The sequence below is a fragment of the Aythya fuligula genome, chromosome 16 (assembly GCF_009819795.1).
Source record: "Aythya fuligula isolate bAytFul2 chromosome 16, bAytFul2.pri, whole genome shotgun sequence".
Classification (NCBI taxonomy): domain Eukaryota; kingdom Metazoa; phylum Chordata; class Aves; order Anseriformes; family Anatidae; genus Aythya; species Aythya fuligula.
This window is the reverse complement of record NC_045574.1, coordinates 13,256,399-13,283,093: the sequence shown is the minus strand read 5'-3', so window position 1 is coordinate 13,283,093 and position 26,695 is coordinate 13,256,399. Positions and strand designations below refer to the sequence as shown.

General features: G+C 43.6%; 1 protein-coding gene across 1 annotated transcript in view; it reads right to left on the bottom strand.

The window, feature by feature from the left end:
- COL9A3 (collagen type IX alpha 3 chain) overlaps positions 1-24,213 on the bottom strand; it is a 35,657-nt gene extending 11,444 nt beyond the window's left edge. Inside the window, exons 1-22 of the mRNA XM_032198633.1 lie at positions 23,989-24,213; positions 22,710-22,778; positions 19,396-19,431; positions 18,836-18,907; positions 17,999-18,052; positions 14,087-14,122; positions 12,776-12,799; positions 12,193-12,246; positions 11,476-11,529; positions 10,340-10,381; positions 8,897-8,953; positions 7,355-7,408; positions 6,834-6,887; positions 6,258-6,311; positions 5,438-5,491; positions 4,296-4,349; positions 3,420-3,473; positions 3,063-3,116; positions 2,350-2,403; positions 1,617-1,661; positions 1,119-1,172; positions 663-716 (exon numbers count right to left, since the gene is read on the bottom strand). Of these exons, the coding sequence (XP_032054524.1) occupies positions 663-716; positions 1,119-1,172; positions 1,617-1,661; positions 2,350-2,403; positions 3,063-3,116; positions 3,420-3,473; positions 4,296-4,349; positions 5,438-5,491; positions 6,258-6,311; positions 6,834-6,887; positions 7,355-7,408; positions 8,897-8,953; positions 10,340-10,381; positions 11,476-11,529; positions 12,193-12,246; positions 12,776-12,799; positions 14,087-14,122; positions 17,999-18,052; positions 18,836-18,907; positions 19,396-19,431; positions 22,710-22,778; positions 23,989-24,054 (1,149 nt within the window). The 5' untranslated portion in view covers positions 24,055-24,213. The remainder of the gene's footprint in view (positions 1-662; positions 717-1,118; positions 1,173-1,616; positions 1,662-2,349; positions 2,404-3,062; positions 3,117-3,419; positions 3,474-4,295; positions 4,350-5,437; positions 5,492-6,257; positions 6,312-6,833; positions 6,888-7,354; positions 7,409-8,896; positions 8,954-10,339; positions 10,382-11,475; positions 11,530-12,192; positions 12,247-12,775; positions 12,800-14,086; positions 14,123-17,998; positions 18,053-18,835; positions 18,908-19,395; positions 19,432-22,709; positions 22,779-23,988) is intronic.
- Between the last annotated feature and the right edge of the window lie 2,482 nt (positions 24,214-26,695).

Genomic DNA, 26,695 nt, shown 5'->3' with positions numbered 1-26,695 from the left:
ACACCTACAGGCTCTCAGCAAGATAAAGCTGCTGCAGTATTGGGGGTGGGTGATGAAATGTGTGAGCAGATTCCCACCTGAAAACTGTTTTGGCTTTGCACTGTATGTTTGAGAGCTTCAGGGTGTTTTCAAGCAGTTGTGAAAAGCTTTGCAGCTATGTGCCTTTCTGGCAAGAGATTCCCAGCAGGTCTACCAACTTTTTAACATGTTTTAAGCTCCTGTCATTCAGGGTGGCAATTTGCAGGCTTTCCAGTGCTTGCATGGGTTTTGGTTTTGCAGTACACCTCTACTGCTCCAAGGAAAGTGATACAGGAATGGGACAGATTTCATATGTTGGTGGCTACGTACATTGAAATAGCTTAACAGTTTTGCTTCATTAGCAACTGGCATTCAGCTCAGGCTGAACTTCATTATCACTGTTTAATCAGGGATCTGCTCACTGCTCAGTGTCTCCTCACTAACTGCTTGGGCAGCTTCAGCTTTCTTTGCCAAAGGAAATTGAAGGAATCGCTTTGCATTTGCACAGGGCTGTCAGCAAGAACAGAATCTGACCCTTTTACAGGATCATAATTCCTCTGCTGCTGAAAGTCCCCAGGGACAATACAATCAGAGAATGTGGCTCCTTTAGTATCTGTTTGGTTTACAAGCAGCGTTGTACTTACAGTTGCTCCTCTGGGTCCCGGCAGACCTCTCTCACCAGGAATACCGACATCGCCCTGTCAACCAACACCAAAGTCAGACGTGTCATTTGGGAGCAGCAAATCCACCCTCCCCATCCCATTGAAGAGCCTCAACGTGAAATCTTGGATCCCAATTATTTCAATCCAGTAGGTGACACCACCTGCCTCGGATGGGCTTTGACCTCAGTGTAGTATCTGTGCATGGAGGTGGCCAGCTGGCTGACTTGCACCACATGTGCTGGGAAGCTCCTTGCAAGCATAAAGCTGTGTGGGAGTGCTTATCACCATGGACCTGCATGGATTATAAGCAGCACAGCACCTTTCTTGTCACTAAAAGCTTTCTTTCTGCAGAGCAGCAGTGTGTCAGCTCCAGCTTCACAGTTTGCCTTAGAACACTCAGCCGAGCTCATGATAAATGTAAGCGATGGGGATACGTACAGGGATGCCTGGCTCTCCAGAGGGACCTGCCTCTCCCATCTCTCCAGGACTGCCCTGCAGAGGAGAAAGCAAACACTCTGTTAGGGAACAGCTTCAGAGATTCATTTCTGTTCTACCTACAGCAACAAGCTGGAAAACAGAGAAGTTAAAATGTGAGTCAGGAAACAAGAAAAGCTTTAAGCTTTTACAGTTTCAGGACAAGAAGAGAAAATTAAACAATGGGCATTTAAAGAATAGGTGACCAGTATGTCCTGTCCTGGGACCAGCGGCCAGGGAGGGCTGTGAGCTCCAGGACAGTGCAACCATACCCCATCTCAGGCTGATGTGGTCCAGTGAGACAGGGATGCTCTTTTGGAGCCACGTTTAGGGTGCCCATTTAAGTCATTGCTGTGTCACCTTTACGCAAGGTTCCTGGTATTCCTGTGGGCTCCGATCCCCCTTGCTGTGACAGGCTAATGGCTTCCCCACCAGAACCCATCATTAGAGACATTCACTTACTGGTTCACCCTTTGAGCCTTTAATACCTGCTCTTCCAGGCAGTCCCTGAAAGAAAAAAATGAGAGGAAAAAATAAAAAAGCAGTGTCAGAAGAAGCAAAGTTATTAAATTTGTTATTCTGGTCTGACTTGACACACAAGAAGCAATGTTTGCTTGAAGCAATGGAGGATTTACATTTCTGCAGCTTTCACCATGAAAATGATGCCTTCAATTTTTGTCTTGTTCACTGTCCTAGCTGCTCTACATACATTGCTCCTTGACAGTCAGAGCAAAGAGGAGGAATATACAAATAAAACAACAGCAATAACATTCTCCACAGTGGAAACCTCCCTTGAGGGGTGTTCAAAATATTCTGTAAGACAGAAAGAAAGGAATACTTTACCTCTGTTTAAATAGTTGAAAGATAAGAGACATTAAATATTTTGCCAATAAGCACAAGTAAGTCAGGGGCAGAGCTCAGCATACTCTTGAATCATGGTCACTTGTGCCCCAGATTTTATCTCCCTGAGTAAGGGATGCACATCACTGGGACGGGAAAGAGAAAATCCCATTCAGACTTAGATTTTAAATTGGCCCAGAGTGGCCAGAAGCCAGGGTATTACTATTTGATGCTACTCCAGATTTTTCCATCCTGTCTTGTACACTGCTCCCCATCCGTATGGTGGGGAATGCACATTTCCTCTTGGTTTAAAAGGGGCCCTTTGAAAAGATGACCATCGAGGTGCCATACTCACAGGAAGTCCGTTTGGCCCCTTCTCTCCAGGAGCACCCATGCGAGCTGCATCACCCTGTGGATATCGAGAAGTTAGCAGGGACCCTCTGCTACTGGAAAGTGGTCTGACACAGGCAGGGAACAGATTCCTATAGAGACATTTGTAATCTTCTCCCTCCCTGTATGTGCAGGACCTGTTGTGCCTACAGGAGGTGGACACCCACTGGACACAAAGGCTGTTGGGTGCTCAGAGCTCTCAGGTGTTTCCCAAGTCCCCTCACAGCTCCCAGCCTCAATAATCCCAGAACTTTCATTCCTCTGCAGCACATGGTGCACGTTCCTGTGGGATCGCTGTTCAAAAACCAGGCAACTAGTACCTGACAGCACTTTGTCTACAGGCAATTAAAATAAACAGATGCCTCTGCAGACAGCTCTGAAAGGCATCTCTGAAGGCCCAAAGTCAGCCAATGGGAACCATGAAGTATAGGGGCAAAACTGAGTTTAGATCATATGTTTGTGGCCCATATGTGCATCTTCTTTCTTTAGGGAATTTCCTTGGGATTAATTAGTATAAGCAACTTCACTCTTCTTCACTAGTTACACTGTTGGAAAACTCTCTAGAAGCAAAAGCTTTCCAGCAGTGCTTTTTCTTGACAAGCATCAGAAGCTTTGCAACTCACATGGGACATTAACAGAAACCTTTCCTGCACAGTGTGTAAGTAGGATTTTACAAACCTTCTCACCATCGAGTCCAGGAGCTCCATCCCGTCCATCCTTGCCAGGTATGCCCTGCAACCATACACAATGCAGGTTAAGGTTACAAGGCAGATACTGGTTTGCAAAACACATTCACAAAAACAGAAGCTTTTGGCACTGGGTCCATCTCCAACTGTACTGGGAAATGGGGAAACTTTTCATTAAGAGCAGTACACCTAGAGCTCATTCCAATCAGGATTATTCTGAAGGTTACACAGACCCACGGAGCAGAACCTTCATAACAAAGACTTTATGATGCAAGATTTCTCCTAACATGTTTTATCTTGTCATCTGCAAGCAAGAGAGTGAGATTTACATCCTGCTTAATTGACTTACAGGTTCTCCTATGAGTCCACGTGCCCCTGGGTTTCCTTTTGGTCCAGGTCTACCCTAGAGATCAACAATAAAGCTTGTGTTATCCAGGACACAACCCTTACGAACAATCAGTAGACAAAAATAATACTCAAACTCCTCAGGGACATTTCATTCACTTTGCACAGTCCCCTGTCCTGTTCATATAAGTACAGTGGTTCCTTCAGCACGCACCAGAAAACTGAGCCCTGGTGGGGCTGCGGCACCTGGGAAAATTCTTGATTGTTTCTAGTGATGGGGATGAAAGATCTTATCTCTGTGCTCAGGGCTGTAAGAAGCACTTAGGCATCTTACTGCTTAGACATCTTTAGTAAGACTTAAATATCTCATTTCTGCGAGGAATACTTTCATCTCTTTTACCCAGGCTGTTCTTGAGAGGAAATATCTAAGATTAAATATCAGCCAACTAAAAGAATGAATTAAAGGATCTTCTATTTTGAAGAAAAATAACAATTCATTTTACAAATGTAATACATGTAGGAATATCATTACCACTATTTAATTTTTCCTGTTTAAAGTGCCCCCAGTACTTTAGAAGGATACATAAGAAAAATTAGTCCCTGTTTACAGAGAGATAAAATATCAGAAAACACAAAACACTGAGCACAAAACAATCTCCTAGCTACGACTCCAGTTAGCCCCTGCCAACATCATCTCCCTGCACCAACTTCTCAGCCAATAACAAGTTTTCAAATTTTATCATGCTTTAAGAACGGACACTGCAAAGTGCTAAAAAAAAAACCAACAAAATAAGGGGGACAAGTCATAAGGAAGTGCCAGACAGACTGCTTTGAATGCCACATCCAACACTGCAGCAGACGGATGTTTTACTGCACTTACAGTGTCACCTTTGGGTCCTCTGAATCCTTGAGGTCCTTTGTTTCCTTGGTCTCCCTAGGACAAAAGGGGAAAAGCCATCAAGCATCTTCATCACAGCGACAAAGACAAATGTTTCAAGAGTGTACATGATGAAGTTTTTTGTGCTGTTTGCTGGCATAAGCAGAAGAGTGATTGAACACATTCCCCTAGGAGCTCGGCTACACTTTCTCAGTTACACTCTGTAATTCCTGACACTCGGATGAATTGCAGCAACAGCCTTGCAAGCAATCCCACAGGGCAGAGACCATCTTCCCCTTCAATTACTGAAGCATTTTCTTTTACCAGAAACAGGGCAGGAGAAAAACTTTCACGTTTGCTGTCTAGATTCTGCCTGTTGTAATTAAATGTTCAATGGACAGTAAGCTCCTCATTTTCTTTCAGTTCAGATGAATTTCCTCCATAATTGCCAAGACTAGGGAACGGTCCCCAGGGGGTGATACTGCTTTTGGGTCAATACAGATTGCAGAGTTGGCTGCTATAAATAGGTGAAGGTGACTGGTGTGAAGTGGATGTCACATTATCCGTGCTGAAGAAAAACTAGGTGGCAGGCCAGTGGTAAATGTTCTTAGGCCATAATTCTGGAGCTGCAGCCAGTATTTGGGCACTCTAAGGAGGGTACCGGGGTCTAACCATAGGTACGTCTACAGATTGTGTTCTCTTGTGCTTCCTCCCAGAGCTTTGCAAAAGGGTGAGGACTGCATCTTTAATACACAACTGACTAATTCTGGCTGTGGCAAAAGTTCTTGTGAGCTGTGGGTACCTAGGCATGGACCAGGCCCAAAGGGGGTAAACTCAGGATAATTCTTACTGATTCTTCCTCACTACTCTTCTGCAGCTGCTGATGCTCAGGGAAGAAAAGAGAGCAATGGAAATGTGGTGAACTTATTCTAGCAGAATTAGCATGGGGAAAGTGGAAAGACATCATGAAATCTGGGTCAGGTGAAATATCACTGCTTTAACTGGGGGGGGGGGAAATGTGACAGCAATAATCTGATGGAACTGGTATATATTCCTCCTGTTCATTGGCAGTGAAGGGTTTAGTGCAGGAAGGATCAACTTTAGGCTTTGGTTGTGGAAGGTGGGGCCGCAAAGCAGATACATACAGCTTTCCCTGGAGGTCCTGGGATTCCAGGTGGCCCTCTGAATCCAATGTCACCCTGCGAAGAATAATACATCACTGTAAGGCTGGTGTTGGCAGAGGGTAAAGTAACAGTATCCCTACCTTATACCGCAGTCTAAGAAAGCACACAAAACCCTGGAAAGATGGCCCATATTTCTTGATAGTTTGTAATACAGTCCTGCAAAAAAGATCCCCCTCTGAACAAGCAGGTTTTTACTCTGGATCTCCCCACCATTATGTCTGCAATACACTGATATCATTCACAGGCCTGATATCTTGCTAACACACTTGTTCCTAAATAAATGCACGACTTTATCAAACTCAAAACCATTCAGTCTCTAGGCCAATGGTCAAGGGAACCTGGCAAATGTCCAGAACCATAATGAGGCAGAGATTGACCCTGTTCTCACTGATGAGGCTTTCCATGTCCTGAAAATCTTTGTACATCAGTTCTTTGGCTTTTGGTTGTAAAGAGACAAAACAAAAAGTGAAACATTCATGATATATTTCTCTTTTCTTTTTTTTTCAAGATTCTTTAGCACTGTCAGTCCTGCAAGGACAGAATTTTGTCCTTATCTGAATGTTTAAATCAACAGTGGGCTTGACCCTGTCAATTCCTCAGGTCTGTAGACTCATCCTGCCTTTGGATGGTTGTTTTGTTTAGTGGGTGTGCAGGAAAGAGACTGAACTTTGCATCTCTACAAGTTCCCCAATGCTCTTCATTCAGGACAAATGGACACCTGCCATCTGGACAGGACAAATTGGTGGTGGAGGGAGAGAAATAAGAAGAATGTTTTTCTTACCCTGTCACCAGCTGGACCCATTGGGCCAGGGAGGCCTCTTAGTCCTCTTGGGCCCTAATTAAGAAAACAAATCAGTTAAAACATAATCACTGTTATAACACAAAATGGTGGAACAGAATGATACAGCTACTCATCAAGACACAAAACCTTAAGACACATGGAGGTGTAGCAGAAAGTTCAGCTTTCCCCCTTCACTGATGATCTTGGAGCAAGTGACACTGGTGAGATACTCCACGTGGACATGCTTTCAGCATTCCTCTTCTCTCAAGCCCACTTGCCAGGCTGTCAAGCCAACCCAGAGCTCAGCCTCAGACCCAACCAAAAGTGTCCAGGGCTCTACCAGAGTACCAAGACAGTGGCTATTGTTCAGATGTTTCATCCAAGGTGAGGTGCCAAAAGCAAGACCTGAATTAAAGCTCAGCGAATCTACTATGATTTTACTCTTTTATCAGCAACAAATTTCACATATGTTTTAATGGAGAGGCAAGAGTTGTTTGTGCAATGCAAAATGATCGATGGCAGCATTCAATTTCATAGCAAAAAGGTCATGGGAACCAGTCTTAAAATAGGTGTTACCTGCAGGCCAACACTGCCAGGAATGCCTGGAGGACCTGGCGGGCCAGGGTTGCCCTGTGAGAGAAAAATTAATTAGACAAGAAGAGAAACAGCATCAGCCTGCCAACCTGAAGCCAGGTTCCTTCTCATCTTATTCCTTCTTGAGCTCCCTCCCATCCAGATTTCTGCTTCAGTTTTTTCTTCTACATGATATGCAATTTCTTTTACGTGCAAGAACACTGGATCAGTCAGGAATTTACCTGAGTGATTAACGCAGGGTTTTTTTCCTGAGCTGACACCACTGCATATGAAACAATAGGAGTTAACTTGTTGAACTGATCTTAACATTATTATTAATGGGAATGTTCTTGAAGCATTAGCACACAGGCATACATGCAGAGCAATGGAAGCAAGTACATTTTAGTCACAGCTTCCCTTCCCAGTTCAGCCAAGTGCCTTACATCTCCCTGTCTTCTGAAGAAACCATTTAGTACGGTGCTTTTAAAGAGAAAAGTCCCCCCACCCCTTAGATTGAAGTTTACCTTCTCTCCTTCTTTTCCTATCTCACCAGGTTCTCCTTTGTGACCAGTGTGTCCCTAGAAATAAGAGCTCAGATTATCCATGTGCCAGTACAGACTTGTCTCAAAATTTAGATTTTGTTAGATAACTGCAAGACCTAAACCCACATGACATAAAGGACTAGGAAAATAATCTATATACGTGCTGTAAATATGTGAATCAAGGTCAATTCTAGTCACGCACCATTCCTGTTCATCCCTTTAAATATAAGTGGGTCCGAATTTATCTTGTTTCAGAAAATACCCAGATTTGGTTTTCAAGAATGCAATGCCTTGAGAATAGGGTCAGGTCTCTGGATGCAATCCTCAATTACAGGTCAGCCTCCAGAACCCAGTTTCTATCACTTTTGAAAATGGGGCTGCGACATTTCTGAAAATCGTGTTCTGCATCTTTAGCCTCTCTTTTTGTTAAAGGCATCTTTAATGTTGGCATCATCAGGCTTGCAATGAAATCTACGTCCCACTGAAATCTTTTATATAAGCCCAGATTCAATTTGCTTCTTGGCTCCCTTCCTATTATTGTTGGGAGAGACCCAGACTAATTTCAGCCACAGTAGATGTTATTCCTCACTGTGCAGGAGGTCCTGTGCATCATTTGCATCATAATTGGAGAGTTTCACATATTTTTTTCCATTTCATAAGCTATGAATTTTGAATAGTTATACTCTAAACGTTGTGTGCTTCTAATGAAATCAATGACTCAACGAAGAGGCCAAACAGACATTCAAAAGCTATGTTCACGGGGAATTGAGACTAAGTCCCAGGTGTTCTAACTTCTGCTAAAACCCGATAAAAAACCCTAGTAACTACTACTTCAGCTGGAGTGTATCTGCTGTACGGAATTCATAGGAATCATGACACAGGGTGCAGAAAAGACAGGTTTAAGTGCTGAGTGAGGTTTCCTGAGGGCTAGAATTTATGTACTGGAATCAAACAACAGAAAGCTGACTGGTGCTACACTGGGTATAAAATGACAACTAGGTTTTACTTAATCATATAAGTTATATCTTGCTACAGTAAATTTAATTTTTAGGAATGAATGTCAGTAGTCCAAATCAGTAGTCATAACCCATGTCTAACAAAGGCTTGTGGTCCTGCAGTGGATGGAGCCACAAAACAACTCATCCTGTAAGCACACGCAGGTACTTTGAGGATATAAAGCCTCTTGCTGAAGGAAGAGCACTCACAAACTTGTTGGGCCTTGGCACTTTGCAGGATTTATTTTGGTGGCAGAGCAGCTATTGTTATGAGTGAGGGAACAGCATGAAAAAAGGACAGGATCAGGCGCCCTCATCCTCCTGCTACACACCCGGCTGCTTTAGGGGTTTTCTGCTTTGACACCATAAAACCAAGCAAATGCATGGCTGGTTTGGAGAGGTGTGGAGTCTACAGGAGACATGTACAGCATGTAACATAATTTTATCCCAGGAGATATTTGATAATATAATTTTATCCCATTTATTTTGGAAGGTAGACCCTTGTATCTGCAGATGGCATTTTTCTTACCTTGAACCCTGGCATTCCCGGAGGACCTGGAGGACCCGGTGGGCACAGGGCTGGGCACTGCAAGAAACAGAAACAATCTGGTTTGTCAAATACACACAGTGCATCCATGGAAGCTGGTTTTGTTGCTAAGAAGGGAAAAGGCCATGTCTGGAAACAAACATTAGTGGGTTTTGGCTCTAAATCCACTAATTCATTCATAGGATAACATATTCACTGGCATTTCCCTATGGTAAGGGGATCCTAAACAGGTCCTCAGGCCCCTCATAACCCAAAAAATCATGATTTATGCTTGGTCAGCTTCACTTTGAGCATGCTTGCATGGACAGTGAGAAATTCTGAACGCTGACAGTTGTCCACAGGCCAAGAATTCCCCAGTAAAGCTGGAGGGGTACCTTGGAAATCATCAGGAACACATTTAATTCTGTGCACACATTGACCCCTATTGATTTCCATGAGGTCACTCACCTAACCAAAACAAGGGCAAGTATTAGAGCCTATCAGAAGGGGACCTATAGAAAATTAACCCAAGTACCAAGATACTGGTGTCTGCAAATGTCTAGGGCTGGTTGAGTGCCTGGTGGGAACTCTAATTTAACTAGAAACAAATCAGAGCATGCAAGGAAATTTAATGGGGGTTCCAAAGGCTGAATAAATAGGGAACAAGATTTTCTTCTGCAGCTTTTCTTTCACTTGTTTATTTTTTTCTTTTAATAAAACTTCAGGCTACATGTCTGTAGCAAGAATTTAATTTTCTAGTATATTCCACAGGGTAACATAAATTAAAATTGCAGAAGCGGTATCCTTTTCTATTAACTTTCATGTGACTTGCCATAAGGTAGCCTAAACCAACTCTGAGTTTTTTTGGGGCACGCCAATTAGAAAACCAAAGATGCTGTCACAACAACAGCTGCGAAATCTGGAAATGTCACTTCCATCGTTCATGGACTTAACGCTCCCTTCTCTCCCTTGGAAGAAAGGAATCAAGACATTCTCATAAGGAAGGAAGTCTAAACAAAGCATATGCCCACAGGAACCCAGTGCCACCATCCATGGAAATAAACAGTGCCACACGCATGACCTTTTCTCTTGCAAAGCAGGATTGGAAACAGATGCGTGAAAAGCTGTTGTCACTTGCCAACTGCTAAAGTTGTTTTGTAGATGCAGAATGTACGCAAAACCTGCACTTTAGGAAGCAAACCGGAAAGCAAAGATCAAGCAAAAATTCAACACTAGCATGGCTACCTTCTTGAAAGGACATTTCAGTCTTGCAAACACCTACTCATGCAACACTTATGCACCCTGTGATATGGCAGTTTAGACCCTTGTCTGCAGGGCTGAACAGTGCACGTTAAGAGCTCTGACCTTCACCCAAGTATGTCAATGAAAAGCCACATCAGGGATTATAACAAAAAATATTCTCATGTTACATAAAGAAAAGCCTACCTGGATGTCCCCACCGCCATCAGGAAAGATGCCTGGAAGGCCCTGAAATTCATAAAATGTGGTCTTTTAAATATATCTAGACAACCACAAGGAAGAAATATTATCTCTAGAAAATGCAGTTTGCAAACCCAGATCAGCTGAATCAGCACAAGGCAGGTACCTAATCACGTGGTGTAAAATGCAGTCCCAGAACTGTTATGAGCTGCACTGGTCCTCAAAATGGTCAGACATGAACTATCCCCTGGAAATGCACAGATGAGCTTGGGAAAGATCCTTGAGCCTCATGCCAACAATTTGAGGAGAGCAGCTGTGCCTGGCCTTCCTTTGGGTCTGGGGGCAAACCCTCCTGATCCTATTTGGCCCTCCAAAGAAACTCCTGGAAATCCAAAACAGAAATTTGCTGTTTTCCAGACCCCTTAGTAAGGCACTGCAAGAACACACCTATGATATGGGCTCCTGGTGGAGTCTGTGCCCATAGCAGGGGCTCCCAGTCAGGGATGTCTCAGGCACACAAGTTACCTCTAAGGGACATGCCAGCAATAAATATTTCCCTGTTTGTCCTCTGAAGGACATGGGAAACTAGGCTACAAATGCTGCCCAGATGGCTGAATGTCTGTCCAGAGCCCAGCATCATCAGCACAGTGGGACTACACAATACCGCTCTACGATAGCAATTTACAAGCTCTCTAGGCTTAGATAGTACTAAACTGGCAGATACATGACCTTTTGAGAGTGTGGAATAGGTCACTACATTAAATGTGGTCCCAGGACCTGATATTTTGAAAGGAGGTAAAGATAAATCCCATAATGATCCAAGCAACCATATAAATTTTACTTGAGAGAACTAAAAGGCTATCCTGTGATCTCCCTATGCCATAAAGCCTGGACATCATTGGGTTCCTCCACCCCTTACAGAACAAATAATAAACAGGGGATAACCCACACACTGAAGTGCAGCCAGTGAAGTATCAGTACTCTCCTTGAGGCTTAGTGTTTAGAGACTGCTGAAACTTAGCCCAGAGAGGGAGTGCTTGTGGCAATTTCAGCAAATGAAACACACACATGCTGGCAGCAAGGTGAAAATTTTGGATTCCCCATGGCAAGTTTCTCATATTTATTTGTAAGTCTCAACTTACGGGAGGTCCGGGTGGTCCAGGAGGCCCTGGGAATCCTGGAAGGCCATAAGGACCCTAAAAAAGAAAAAGAGAAAGAATTTATTTTCTTAAACATTTAGATAAAAATGTGAAAGAAGAGGAAGGATAGCTACCAAATACCACTGCATATTTGTGAATGTGAGGCAAGCTATTTCTAATTGGACTAAATTGTACTCTTTAGTCTGCAGACGCTTTCACAGCTGTGAAGAGAATAGCAAATAGAAGTATACAGAGGAGGATGGAAGAGCATATTGTGTACCTACATCCCAGCTTCTACCGTCTCTGTACCTCTCCAGTGGAGCTGTGAGCATACAAAAATGATGGTATCCTTCTGCAGAATGGGCTCTCTCAGACCAGACCCACTCTGCTCAACAGCTGCTTACTGAGGATGCTGAAAGCACACAGCAGTGGTGACTGACCTCTGTTCTCATGACATTGGCTGCTCTTTTGCTGTTACTCATCGTTGATAAAAGAAGACAGGGCTGCAAGCAGCTGCGTGTCTTTGGCACGGCACTGGTTGACTGGAGTGACACCGCACAAGCTCGTACAAGGAATAGCATCGCCCGTGGGCATATGCAGAGCTTGCAATGCCTTGTGCTTCATGCTTCCAGATCAGTGGAAGTAACCTGAAATGAACCTTATTCCTCTATGTTTGTGCTATGTTCAGTGAATGGGGATCAAACGGTGGGAGAAACTCACAGGAGGACCCCGAAATCCATTTCCACCTGGAAGCCCACTGGGTCCTGGAGGCCCCTGTTGAACAGAGAAAAAAGCCTTACACCATTGGCAACCTCACAGCTGCCAAAGCCCAGCAAACAGTCTGGCTGTATCCATTTTTCTAATCCCCCAGATGAGCCCGCACCCAGACAATTGGTTTGCCAATGCACATCTTTCTTTTTGCTCCACCTTTCCATGGGACATGCTACTGTCATTGTCATACATTGCCAGCATCTATCCCCACTGACTCAGGGCAGCTCTGAGACACCCCAGCAGAACAAAAGCTGCTCCAGAAAAGGCCACTTCCAGCAATAACAAGGCTGCTCTGCCTTGAATTAACATCAGTGGCCAGCTGCCTTGGGGTTAAAGTACATATAACAAGCCCACAAGGCTGCCAACGTGCATGACTTCATATCCTGCTGCCCAGCAGAAAAAAGGGACCCAAGACCTGGGATGGGTTTGTAACATTCAGATTAAAAAATAAAATAAAATAAAATCAGAGTATCCAATAAAGCTAGTATAGTAATTTAAATATCTTTTTTTAAAAAATAGACTCATTACTTACTGGAGGTCCTGGTAGTCCTTTACCCTGGAAAGGATATTTGAAACAGTAAAAGATCACTTAGAAACTGAACATACAGGAAGAAAAGCAGCATCTCAGAAAATGCTTCTTATTTTTTTTCCTTCAGATTTCATAGCACTCTCTTGCCCCCCAATTAATGTAATTTGCAATCAGAGCATAGCTAAAGTCTTAATGTATCCTTTTGTTACCTCTAATAATTTGTATTCCCTTTACATCCTCGTTACCTATGAGACATCTATAAAGAAAGCCACATATGGTGGCATGATAGTGGGACACAGACATTTATCTGCTTTTCCCGTTTTCACGCATTTTTTTGTTTCCTGAGACCTCATCTCAGCTGACACCCCCAGAAGTCGTGCAATGCAAGATCCATGCGTGGTGACAAGGAAGCGGGCTGCCGAGTCAGCCGTGGCCAGGCTTCTAACAGAATAGATGCCTGGACGTGCCATGGCACCACGCTGGTGAAGGACTTGTAAGGCTCTCCCTCCTGCTCTGTTCCTCTGCCTGAAGAGCACATTTATACTAGCAAGAAACAAGATGTGGTGACATCTGCTCATGGCAGCAGAGGAATGTGAGTATTTAAATCAGCACAGCAAGCTCTGCAACTGAGCTCAGCTTCATGAAGAAACAGGGGTGTTAATAATTGTTGGAGAAGACTGTCAGCTTGTTTAGCATTAATTGAAGATCTTTTTAGATGCAACACTAAAAAAAGATTTAGCAGAGCAGTTGTATTCAGAAATCCCTAGGCTTGATGTTGAATGTGGATATTCAGTCATCGTTCAATTTGATGGAAAGGATTTAAGAGGGGCTTTCTTTACAGAGACATCCGTTCTGGTCATTATGAACCTAACATGGTATTCTATTATTCCATCAATACAGACATCAAAGACTAAATGTGACTTGCCAATAGCTAATGAGATGTTTAACAAAGCAACATGGATTTCAAAATGAGCACAGAATGGCTAGTAATGTCTCTGCAGCCAAATAGCTTAATATACAAAACAGTCTATTCCTTTTTCTTACACAGCACAAAAGACATCAGCTAATAGAAGGAAGGTTTGATATGTGAGTCTTTATCTCAAGCTAGGTTGCTTTATAGCATCTCAGAGACTAAGAGCAGACACTGTGTTACCAGAGCAGCTCAAACATACATATTTAAATACTTAAACAGTATTTTCACTCATTCAGGCTTTGATCTCTTTGTTTGGGATAGGCTTCCCATCTTCTCTCGGTGCAGGTTCAGGCATGGTCCCACACACCACCTCTACAAATGCAGTTCCAGGAGTTACTTACAGCTTGTCCAGGTGGCCCAGCAGGTCCTAATGCACCCTACAGGAACAAAACAACAGACTGCAAATTAGCAGGTCAATCAGAAGTAAAACTGAAGCTTCCATTTGATAAGACATCAGTGTCTACTCTGCTTGGAAGCTCCAGCAGTGTCTTATACAAACAGTACACAACTGGAGATGCTCAGCTTCATTAAATAATATAAGGACAGAAACTTATGGATAATGATTCTGTCATTCCCAATTAATTACTTGATGGAAGAACATTGTAAGATAGTAGGGATGGGTGCTCCAAACTGGCCCCAACAACTTGCTTCGCTGTTTGCGGGACAAGATAGAATAGGGCTTACAACACGAGCTGCTCCTAGAAGACTAAATAGACACCTCTGCAAGTTGCAGCAGGCCTCAGATGAGCCTCCATGAATATCTAAACACTCATAAAATGAATTTAATTAATTGGAAATATTCCCATTCATAGTACTTTCATGATGTAGATACAGTGACTGAATTATCTGGAATTATTTGCAAGATTTGGATTTGTTCTAGTGAATTTTATTAATTCATACATTTCCCTTCAGTCTTGGCAGCTTCTGCCTTTTCACTAATTTCCTTGGCAAATCTCAGATCTCCTTTTCCCATTTGTATTTTCTCTCTTTAGCTTGACTAGAGTTTGGTGTTCTTAAGTCTTACACTAGAATTAAGTAAGTCCTGAAATTGCTAAATTCCTGCTTAACCAAAGACAATAAGCCAGCCAGAACTCCTTAATCCCTTTGTTGCACCATAAAGCCTTTCTCAGCCTCTTACCAGCTGGAATGACCAAACTTGTTTCCCAAAAGTTCTCAAAATGCTCTACCAAAACATCCTGAGAATGATTTCCTGAGCTGGAAATAAGTTCTATCTATCCCTAGGGCCACAAGAGCCAGGCAGATGGGCAGAGCTGGAAAGCTGCCGATTCCAGTGATGACTCCATCCCTTTCCTAGTGTTGTGCACACCAAATGAGATTAGAAACGTTTTCCCTTGTTAAATCTAACGAGAAAGATACTGAGGACCCAACTGCCTCATTAAGAATAGTCTCGTGGGGAAAGAACGATAATCCAATAAAAATCAACTCTGTTCAGAATGTCAGCTCATTCATTTTTCTTGCTGCGAGTTACTCTGGTTTTTCTTCCAGTCACTTTTATCTTTAGGCTGAAGTCTTTATAACCGCCGATGCCTATGGGACAAGCTGAGATCTCTTCCTGTAAAAACACAGAATTCCCAGCACCTACTGGTTTACACCGTAATCCTGCACTCCCCACCCCAAAAGAGCTGCATTTCTCCCTTTTGCTTTGGCCCACGTGCCAAAAGGTTGGCAGCGTACCCAAAGCGCCAAGTGTTGGCACTTTGCTCTCCTTAATTTTGATATATTTTAGGTCGTAGGGTGGAATATTCAGCAGTGAAAAGTTTTGCTACAATAACAGATCACTGCGTCCCCAAGCAAGCTGCTGTGACTCCATTAAGTTTCAATGAGAAACTCTCTAATTTACACCTCTATTTTAATAACAGTCTGACTCAACTCATTCTCCTGATAACAATGTTCTTTCTCTTCTGATTAGAAAACAGTCTTACCATAATTTTCCACTTTAATATGTTTTATGAATATACAACGACTGAGCACAGGAAATACTTGATTAATACGGCATTATGAGTTCATAAATAAATATGAGCAATTATGGGATTTTAGAGCACCAGCACTGTCAGTTGCTTTGAAAGCCACTGATTTGTTGATGTTTGCCTCATTGTTCTTAGTGTAAAGCATCAAACTTCAAAATGGTTTTTGAAAACTTTCCAATGAAAGCCATCAGGATCTAGCAGCGAGGTTAAAACCCAGCTCATTCCTGGCTGAAAATGAAGCATTTTTTAATTGAAAACAAAACACCAAAAAAAAAACAAATAGGCCTGATCTGCTCAGTCTGTAAACAGCACCATGAGAAAAGCTAATGCATGCTGTGAATGACAGGAATATTTAAGATTAAAGCCATTTTGTTATGCCAGCTGCACAGTACTTTGTCCCTGGACAGTCATGAATCACTGACGGACTGAAGCGTGGCATGCAGAGGAAGGAAAATGCTTAGCAATAATATATTACTAAACCCTGTCTTCTAGGAGCCCACTTCCATATGCCAAATACCTTCTGTTTCTTTCTGTCTCCAATTCAGAAATACTTATCAGAAGAAGTCATAGCGTTAAGTGTGAATTCAATCCCACAACAGTCAGTAGACACCTGCTTATTTCAGCAATTCCTGCAAGACCTAAATACGTTCTTAAACTTGGGCAGAAGAAAGTCACTCAGGATAATGATGCTGCCCTTTTAGAGTGCTAGAGCTTTTAGAGCTTCTTTTCTTTTTCCAGGCTTTTATTAGACCAATTAAAATAATTTTCCAGATGGACCGTTGACCTTGAAAAGCTCCCATAAATGACAAGTCCCAAATTTGCCCCATGCTGACAGATTGAGTTACAGGACAAGGGAAAGCATGTCAAATCAGAGCACACAGCTACATTAACTCTGTGTGCTAAAGCAGCGTTTGTGTGCTTTCACTAAAGAGTTGAAGAGGAAGTTCTTGTACCCAGAAATTATCTGCTCCATTACCCTGCAAACTAGGAGTTTGTGTGCTACAGTGGGCACGGGCAATTATTACCACCGAACATGAAACGAGCACAAAACTCCTCAGTTTTCTGCGTGTGGTCCCAAATCATTCTGTTTCAAAAATCAAAGATCAGTTCCCAGAAGATACTGGACTCTTGCCACAGGCAGTCTGAGGCATTGGGGTTTGACAGCCCTGGATCTCTGGGAAGAAAGGTGGGCCTAAGGAGAAGTGCTGGAGATGGTTTTCAGTGCAGTGCTGATGGGTGGAGGCTCAGAGCTGTGACCAAGACGTTTGGGTTTGACTTCCCCAGTGGCCAAGCAAACAGCCTTGCACATGGGAAAGGAAGCAGTGTATCAAAGAAACGTGGCTCTACCACACATTCCTTCAACTAAATGAGATAATTTCACAGTTTTGAACTTTGGGTGACTCCCCTGGGAAAAAAAAAAAAAAAAAAAAAAAAAAGAGAGAGAGAGATTTTGTCAGCCCATCACTACAGCCCCAAGTTCAAGAGGATGAGAAGATGGTGGACCAGCACTGGATGCAATCCTTATCTCCCTGAGTTGGGAGACAAGCAGATAGCCATGCTAGATAACACGTGTGCTGAATGGCTCACTTAGGTTTTGTTCTCAGTGTCATAACGGAGGCCTAAGTGTCCTCCTTGTAATGTCCAATTGTAGATGATCTGAAGGACATCTTTAGATGATCTGAAGGACAGGCAGGCAGTTTATCTCTGTGGTGTTCCCTCAGCAGAGCTGTAATGTGCAGGAAGCAAGCAAAACCTCTTCTTGCTATGCTGGCTAGGGAAGTCTGTGCCAAAGCGACTAAAAATGTCAACCATATCGACAGCCCCAGAATTAATGAAAGGTAGAAGTTCAAACAGTAATACACAGCAGCAGTAACTATAATCATAACAGAGCTGCATACTCAGACTGAAAATAAAGGCCAGAATAGCTTCACTTTGGTAAACTTTTAATTAAGTCTATTGACTACTTCAAGGAAATTTTTAGATGCTCAAAATACCACAAGAGCTGTTCTGCATCAGTATTTCCACCGAGGCTATCCAAGCACATTCAAAACCACATGAAAGGAAGATGGCTATCACGCCCTGCCTAGAGAAAAGCCACCTGGGGCTTCATTTCAAGGGTCCAAGCATTCTGTGAGGGTTTACAGATAAAGAAGCCACTGTCATCAACACCTAAAAGTCACCAATTCACAAAGGAATTAGAAGTCATCAACACAGGCAATGACAATGTTTCATTTAAAGAGACTTGAGATCTACTGTGGTACTCACACGGTCTCCCAGAGGCCCATTTGGGCCAGGTGGGCCATCAGTTCCCGTTAAACCCTGTGGAAATGAAAGAAAATGTCAAGGTGGAGAAGCACAGCAATAAGAGCTGTAGCAAATCCCTGTCACTATCACAAATCACCCATATGCCAAGCTCTCAGCTAAGCCTTACCACTTTATTTCTCTCTGTAATTAAGCACAAGGGAGAGGACTAGAAGCAAATTATCTGTACCTTTCCCTACGTACTTTAAGTGTGGATCAACACTACTAAGTGCTCTTGTTACTGGAGTTTATTGAGCTGTTGTCCTCCAGCTTAGCTGTGGAAGCTGCCTAAACGCTTTCTCCCAGCCTGTGTACTACAGAAAGTGTACTAAAATCTCACCCATACTCAGTTTCCATGGCAGTAAGTTAATAAGCTGTGAAAATTTCACTGTGTGCAGTCACCTGTCCAGATCCTTAGGGAAAAACCCAGGGCAGTGACCAGCGAGCCTCAAACCTATAAGCAAGACTGCATTTCTAAAATGAGGCTCAATAGTTTTGCTCCAAAAACACCATCAAAAACCCATGTTTCTACAGACCTGCACAGTGTACCTCTGAAAACTGCAATATTTCATTGTAACAGTGCCGTCCTAGCAGTTATATATCACATAATTGTTCTCACACTGCTTATTTAAATCTAGAGATGCTTTCAACTCTTAACATTTCTCCTGATACATAAGACATGTAAACCTAGTACCCACTTTGCTTCTCCAGTAGACAAAGAGAAAGTTGATGAGACACTTTAGGACAACATCTGTGCCTATATGAAATATTTACACTAAGAGAAGATGACAAAATACTCACATCTACTCCAGGAAGGCCAGGCAATCCAGCTTCACCAGCTGCTCCAGGCTTTCCTGGTGCACCCTTTGGCCCCTGAATCAGAAAACAGGCAATTCTTATATCATAGCAATGGAAAGGTGGCATATATTGATTAATTTTACACCAAGTAACACAGAAAAATGTCTCCAGAGAAGTGAAACTTGTTATGAATCCATATCCAAATCCTAAATGCATTTCAGTGCTTTGGCTTAGGTCTCTGCAACCCTATTGATCATTTACACACACTGTTGCCCGTAAGCTGTTCCTAGTAGAGAGGTAGAAAGAGATGGGATACAAGGCCCAAGGCAAAGAGCTGTGGCGCATGGCACACCTTTCAGTATCACTCAACAGATCGAGGAGCTAAAGCAGATTCAAAACGATGCCAAAAATCTCCCCAGGACCAGTGCTGAGTACCTCTTCTCCTATTTGTTATGGAAATTCTGCTGTAGCTGAAGAGGAAAGCAAACCACTAAGTCTTAGCTCTTGTGCAGTATTACTCTTTAAAAGGATGAATGAGATGATATCAACCAGATAATACTTACTGGTGGGCCTGGCAAACCAGGAGGGCCCGGCTCGCCCTAAACAAAAGAGAAAATATGTCAGTGTTAGCAATGATCCTCTCCTTTCTGATGACTTCTTGCAACCGTGGTACTCCCAACTGTACACAATTTCTCCCCTTCATGCCCAGTCCAAGCTTTACCACACTCAGTAGGATAAAGGTGATATTCTGGATCCTGTCACTTCCTAGAACAGGATGAACCTGGATTGCCTTTTCCACATCCACAATAGCAGATTAGTGAGACCCACATCCCCAGTTACTAACCAAGCCAGGCTAGAAATAACACCATCCCCGCTGGGGGGCTGATAATTAGAAGTTAAAAGGCAGAAAGCAAAGTCGTGGAATTTATAGCAGGTTTCTGTATTTACTGTGTTGGCAACTGTGAAGTCTGTGGGCTCCCCACAAGACTGGCTGCCTTGATTTGCTCAGGCAAGGATTTACACACGGCGTAGGTAACTGATCAGTGCTCAGACCAGAGGGCCACCGCACAGAGGGAGTGTTGTCCTCTGCCTTGATGAAAAATCTCTTTTGCTGTCCATTACCCACAGGGTTTCCATAAATAACTATCAAGATCGTGGTATGGGAAGGTGCCTTGCCAAGGAAATGAAAGGAGCACTTCTTTTGCAATGAATGGCTTGTGATGGCAGCTAGAAATTGCAGCATAGGTGGTTCTCCCCCTCCTTCACCACGTTACATTTCCAGCCCTTTGCATTTTTCCTCGCTGATGTGATGGCAATCCATACAGCGAGGTCACAGCATTAGCAAATGCTGTTTGGGACCATCTTAAACCTTGATCCTGCTGTTGTGGACCCCTGCAGCACTCGGCAGGAGCCCCAGAACTTCAGTCAAATGAATCAAAAGCCTAATAAGTGTTTATACCCCTAATGCCACGTCACTGGGAATTAGAGGCAAAGACCATCAGCAAAAGGAAGCGTTCCCCTGGGTGCTTGGGAAGGAAGTTTACTCTTTCTTAGCAAGTTTGTGTTAAAGTCAAGCCAGGAGATGAAAACTGGAAAAAAAAAAAAAATAAAGCTTGATTTTTCAAAAGTGACAATTGCTTATTAGCAATTTGGAGAATTACATTCTCAGAAATAATTCACAGGAACTCGTCGCTAATTCTTTTGATCACAACAAGCTGTTTCTATTCTTAGGAGGGAGAGATTTTGCTTGTGAAGCATGTTAAAGGCTATAATTATAAAAGATTTCATGTTGCAGCTCCTACTGAAAGGCAGGAATGAGAGCAGCAGCTTCTAGAAATTGTTCTTACGGGGTTCATCCAAGGTTTGTTCAGAGAGCTCCTGAATAATTCAGCTGCGTGTTATGCACCACTTAATGTCTCAAGGCCCATGGTAAGGGACTGCTGAGCACCTCGGCAGCATTTATCACTCTCAGAGACCATTCAGTGACTCTTCCCACACAGCATTCATTCAAAACCATCTGTGAAGACAATCCAGCTGGAGTTGGTTACAGAATTTAGAAAATTTGCATAGATAGGATCCAGAAAATTTGATTGAAAAAAAAAAAAAAAAAAAAAAAAAGGCTCACCACTGATAGTTTCATTCTTTGCAGTGGTAGAATTGACATTATTGCTTGGGCTCCACATGTTCTTCTCCATTCAGTGCTGGATTTTATATATTGTAATTTTTTGGAAGGTACTGCCAGAAAAACAGTATCCCTCAATGAAGAAGGCTGCCTGAATGTGCTCAACACTAGCCACAGCTCTGAATCTCTTCTCCTGTGTAATTCCTTACGGGTCTAACTGTGAACTTTGAACCATCCTTAACAGCTCACACTAACAGGGCACCTGAACTGACCTACAGCTGTGGGAGGGATGTAGTTTGGGTCTGTTCAAATGGCAGACAGCTCCCATGGAGTCCAAACTTCAAATCTTAAATACTTTACTCAGCAGTTTGATTTATTAGGAGTAGGTTCTTCATGATAATTAGGTGTTATTTGATCCTTTCCCACAGGGAGCTTTCCGAAGCTTTAGCAGTGGATAAAAAGGTGTAGATTCACATTACCAACATTTCCCTGGGTTCCTGTTTCCAAAAGCAGTCAGAAGTGACATTGATGCAGTTCCAGAATAAGATGTAAATATTCTGTAGAAAAGAGCTGCTGAACAACACAATCACGGGGATTTGTTTCTTTCCAGTTGCTGTTACCTAAAAGTTGGTCACAACCTGAAGTCTGAAGAGCTTCATCCCTCCCATAATTCCTCTTTTTCTCTCGGTATACCAAACCAGCCACCCTGTCCTGAAGTCCGCTGGCCACACTGATGTCCTGCTGCAGTAACTCCATAGGCTCCCTGCATATAATGGGAATGTGACTCTTTTGCCCTCCTCCAGGGTATCCCCCTTAGGCTTTTTATCATGAAAAACAGTGGAGAGAAACTGTTGAGGTACCAGATCTGAACGACTACAAAACCAGAGTAAGATTTCCAGAAAAAATATCTCCTTCAGTTGAAAGGACACTTCAGAGGGAATAGCTGCAAATCAGCGGTTTTCCCTGCAGCCCAGCCTTGCTCACACAGCCACCATGAAAGCTCACCACTGCGGACAAAAAACCTCCTTGTTCACCATTTACCAGGGAGCTAATATATCTTTTTTACCTTCTTATCCAAAAGAAAATGACCTGCATGGAATGAATAGGATTTTTCAAGGCTGCCTAAAGGCCTAAGTGCAAGAAATTTACTTCGGATGAACTTAAAAAAAAAAACCACCCTGATGTAGTCCATAAGCAGCTTACAGAGACAAGCACTGCTCAAATTGAATAATAAAATGGAAATCTGGTCTTTTGTATTTGTTATGTTGAAGATTCATCTGATGCCCTTATCCATTGCCGTCTACAGAACACAACACAGTTCTTCTCCAACAGATGCACAGAATTTCTATGGAAATATGGAAATTTTCTTTTTCCCCTCCAGTATCTCCTGTGGGACAGTCTTCTACCTATGCAGGACACGTACACCTAAGGAATTGCCCACTGAAATAAACGTTTCATGTGCTGTTTGGGCCACTATAGGCCTCTCGTGTCTGGAAGCATGAGTCAGATTCTGGCCTCTTCTATGTCAACATAAATTAGCTTTTGAGGCCGCTCAGCACCCCTGTTCGCTGTTCTGACCCGTGCAGAACAAGGTCTCTCGCAGGTGGGGCTGGTTCTCCAGGTCCATCTACCTGTGCCGGATGGCCCAAAGGCCGGGGATCGGATGAACAAGAAGCCCTTCTCTGTTCAGCTCGCTCTGCTCTGCTCCACCCCTCACTCACCCACCCTCAGCTGAGCCTGCCCTCTGGCACTCACATCTATGCCGTCCTTGCCAGATGGTCCAGGGGGTCCTCGGGGTCCAGGAGGGCCTTGTGGTCCTACTCTCTGGAAGGATTGGGGGGGGGTGAAGAGAAAGAGAAGAGCGTTTTTGCATCAGAAGAAACATACAGACTAAATCAGAAAGCGATGGCTGAGTCCCACAGCCACCCCATCCCGCAGGGTCCCCCCAGCATCCCGTGGAGGAGCTCAGGACCCAAACAAGGCTCTCTGGAAAACCCTTTTGACTGAGCACATCCTCAGGGTTCCCAGCACATTTACTGTGTTGGGAATAAGACCTGCTTGCTGGGAAGCAAACTAGTTTGGTTGTTCAGGCTTCGGTTCTTGCTGCCTATGGGAATGCTTTATTTTGGGCAGGGGAGGAAAGGCAAAGTCCATGAAAAATAGGTGCAAAGTGTGTGGCATTAAAAATGCATTGAGACCAAGTCTGATGGGCTGATAGGGTGATGGAGCCAGCCAGACACTGCTCAAGACAAAATGAGAAAGGGAAAATCTCCTCTCTGAGCAGGATGTCACTTGAAAATCTGGGAGTTTGGAGGTCTGATGTGGGGGAAAGGAAATAAAGGTCCAACAAATGACTTCTGTATGGAGAGGGCTCCAGAGAGCAACTTGCTGTTGCTTTAGCGAACAAAGGTTCCATTGTGGAAGCAGCTCTGCTCGCAGCAGATGAGGGCAGCTCTGAATTCCCAAGCCAGACTGCAAAAATTCCTCACTAGCACAATGAAAAACCTCACCGAGGAGCTACTTCCCCAGGCAGTAACATTAACACCATTCAGGGAAGCTTAATATAGCTTCATGGATGAAGCGAATAAGAATTAAATATGCTATTTCATAAAGTTTTAAAATTGATTGAGGGAAGGAATAAGAAATTCTCTGGCTCATGAACCAGATTAGGACATCCTAGTCTCGCTGGCAACACATTATTCATCGTAAAAGAAAATTGTTTCTCTTACAACAGGTCTCCCTTTCACCAAGCTTTATCTAGTGTAACAGCACTCCTGAATAGGAGGTCAGTACTTTTTAAACTTAAGCAGCAGATTCTGTACACAAGGATAAAAACTAAAAGCCTACCTGTGTGGGTATGAAAATAGCTGTTTTCATACACAGTGCCAAGCAACTCGCACATTTTAAATAAACCAATAGATTAATAATCTGCCTACTGCCACATTTCATCCTGCAGTTATACCATACGCGCATTGCAACTTATCTTTCCCTCGGACTTGTTTCTTGAGCATAAAACGTAAAAGAAAATTCTTACCTGAGCTGAGGTGGTGGCTAATAGCTGACAAAGGACGAGGAGCCCAAGAGTGGGGAATGCAGTCATCGTGCCCACGCTGTTACTCCTGGGCAGCCAAACGGTTTCTCTCCTCCTGGGTCTCAGCTTACAAATGAAAGTCCTCGCCTCCAGATAAACCTGCGGCTCCAGCTGGAGGGGCAGAGCTCAGGAGCTCGGGCAAGAGGGGCTGAGCTCCGAGGCAAGAGGAGGTTTTGCAAGGAGGTGGGAGCAGGAGGGGGAGCAGCAGTCCCTCAGAAGAGAGGCTCTCATTCATGCCCTGCTGGGCAGCCCCAGCAAGCAGGGAGGGAGCCTAAGGAAGGGCTGGACTTGCAGACACGCACAGGAGAAAAATTCAGCTGCTCCAGCTAGAGACATAAATACGTTCTTTAAGTCTCAGCTGGGGCATTTCTCAAAGCCCATCACCGCCTCAGTGCTGGGCAGATTAAAAAGTAACAGATGGAGAGTCATCCAGCGCCTGAGGCTACTCGATTTCACCAGAGGAATTAATATACCTGTAACAAGTGCAAGATGAATTACGGCTAAATGCACTCACTGCTTCGCAGGATGCTTTGTTAGCACTGGAAGTGTATTCACATCTGTGGGGTTTTTTGCTGTGTGTGATTTTTTTTTTTGTTTGGTTGTTTTTCAGTTCTTTTTCTCTCCATGGAGATCCAAAGAAAGCCAAGGTGATTTCTTGAGGAAGCGATGAATCCTGACCAGAGGACAGATGATCAGAGAGACGCGAGCAGGAAGAAAAAAGGAGAAATTCTTGGGAGCTGCAAGAAACTAAGAAAGAATTGCCTTTGAAATATTTGCAAGGAAGGAAGCATGACAGTTACCAGCTAGCGGATTTGAAACAGAACAAAGAAACACCTCCTACAAATAGTTCCATACTTCATCTGTTAAAGACAACTTCATCCAAAGCAGTTTGCAAGCGGAGACAGTGGAAATACGCATCAGGACTGAAATAACACAGCTCATTTGGTTAGCAAGAGAGCAGAAAAGGAAAAGCAAAGCTTTAAAAATGAAGTACTGGACTTCAGTTTGACATCCTTGTGCCAGGAGGCTTGTATGAGCAAACACTGAGTGCCTGTCCAGCTCCCCAGCAGCCAATATTCCACCAGCTCTGATGGGGGACAGAGAGCTCAAACATTTACCTAGTCTCTGCAAGAATTTCTGGAACAGGCAGCTGGGGACAGAAAGGGAACGTGCATCTGTACATGTTCAGGTGGCTTTAAAGTAAATAAAAATGCTTTATTAGACACCACAAACCCCACTGAGGGAGAGCAGTGGTTGCGGGAACTGCTTCACGCAGAGCAAGAGGGAAGGCAAAGCAAATCACCTTCCCCAGCTCCACTCAGTGGCAACATGCTTTTGTTGAGCAAGACGAGGGAAGGATGATGTTTTCAGCTTCGAAAAGGGTTACTGAAGTGACGACCCAGCATGAAGTGATGAGCACAAATTGATGCGTGCTCCCACACCTTTGGTTGCTGTGCCTTGCTGGTAGTAAGCCAGGGCTTGGAGGGCTGCTGTGAGCTGAGCCTGCAAGGGAAAAGGTGTCTTTTCCCTACAAACACTCACTAGCCATGTTTTATGGTAGTGGAGGAGGACTGCTCACCACCTCCAGGTGGAATAAGGAGCAGGTTAATGTTAATGTAGCCCACCAGACCTCCGCGTTATCAGCTGTGCTTGGAAATACTCGAGGTGCCCCAGCAGCAGCAGGCAGCTACAGGGTGGGCAGGCAGAGCAGGTCCATGGCCACATCCCGCCCTCAAAGGTGAAAAAACATAAGGAAACTGGTGTGCATTGAAGTCATGCTTTAATAGGTGACATTAATGTAACACTGCCATACAGCTCCGAGCGCTGGAGAACACAGCCCGGGAACTCGCTGCAAACATCTACAGCCAAAACTCAACTGGCCACAGCAGGGAACAGCTCGTTTTGAGCGCTCCAGCCTAGAGCTCACAGTGAAACCCCATTAAACACAAAAACTGCACATCACCACACCAGATTTATGAGCTATGCCCCGACTGAGCATACGTTCACACAGAAAACTTCATTAAATAACAAAGTTACTATAAATCTGTACAAAAGCCATGATTAACAATTTTTTTTTTTTTTTACTCATCTTTTATTAAAGAATTCTCACTCAACATCTTCAAGTATTTATACCTGTAGGTAAGTGTACTCTTATTGGCAATTTAACACCATCTTTTCATAAGAAAGTTATTTAAAAAACATTAAAGCCTTTTTCCAGCATGTGTGTGACCATGAGCATTAAATAAAAAGCCTGCAGACTTTTTTTTTTTTTTTTATCCCCACACGCATGGATGTGGCATGCTGCACCAGGGCCTACAGTCAGGGAAGGCCAATCACAGATCAAATTCCTTGAAAGATGAACTTCTGAAGAGCTGTAGCAGAGAGAGGAGAGACATTGACGTTGCACAGGCTACTGCATCTGCTCTCTGATGAGGCAAGCAAGCCTTTAGCCATCCCCTACACAAAACAAACAGCACCTGAAAAGCCCAAAACTAAAACAAACAATCTGAGCAAACCGCGAGTCCAGACCTTCTGGCTGTTGAAAATGTTTCCTCTGCTTCATGAAACACGTCCTCTGTTGTAAATCTCCAGGAGCATAAGTGCTAAATTGTTCAGTGCTCCTTCAGACTCGGTTGAATCCTGCACAGGT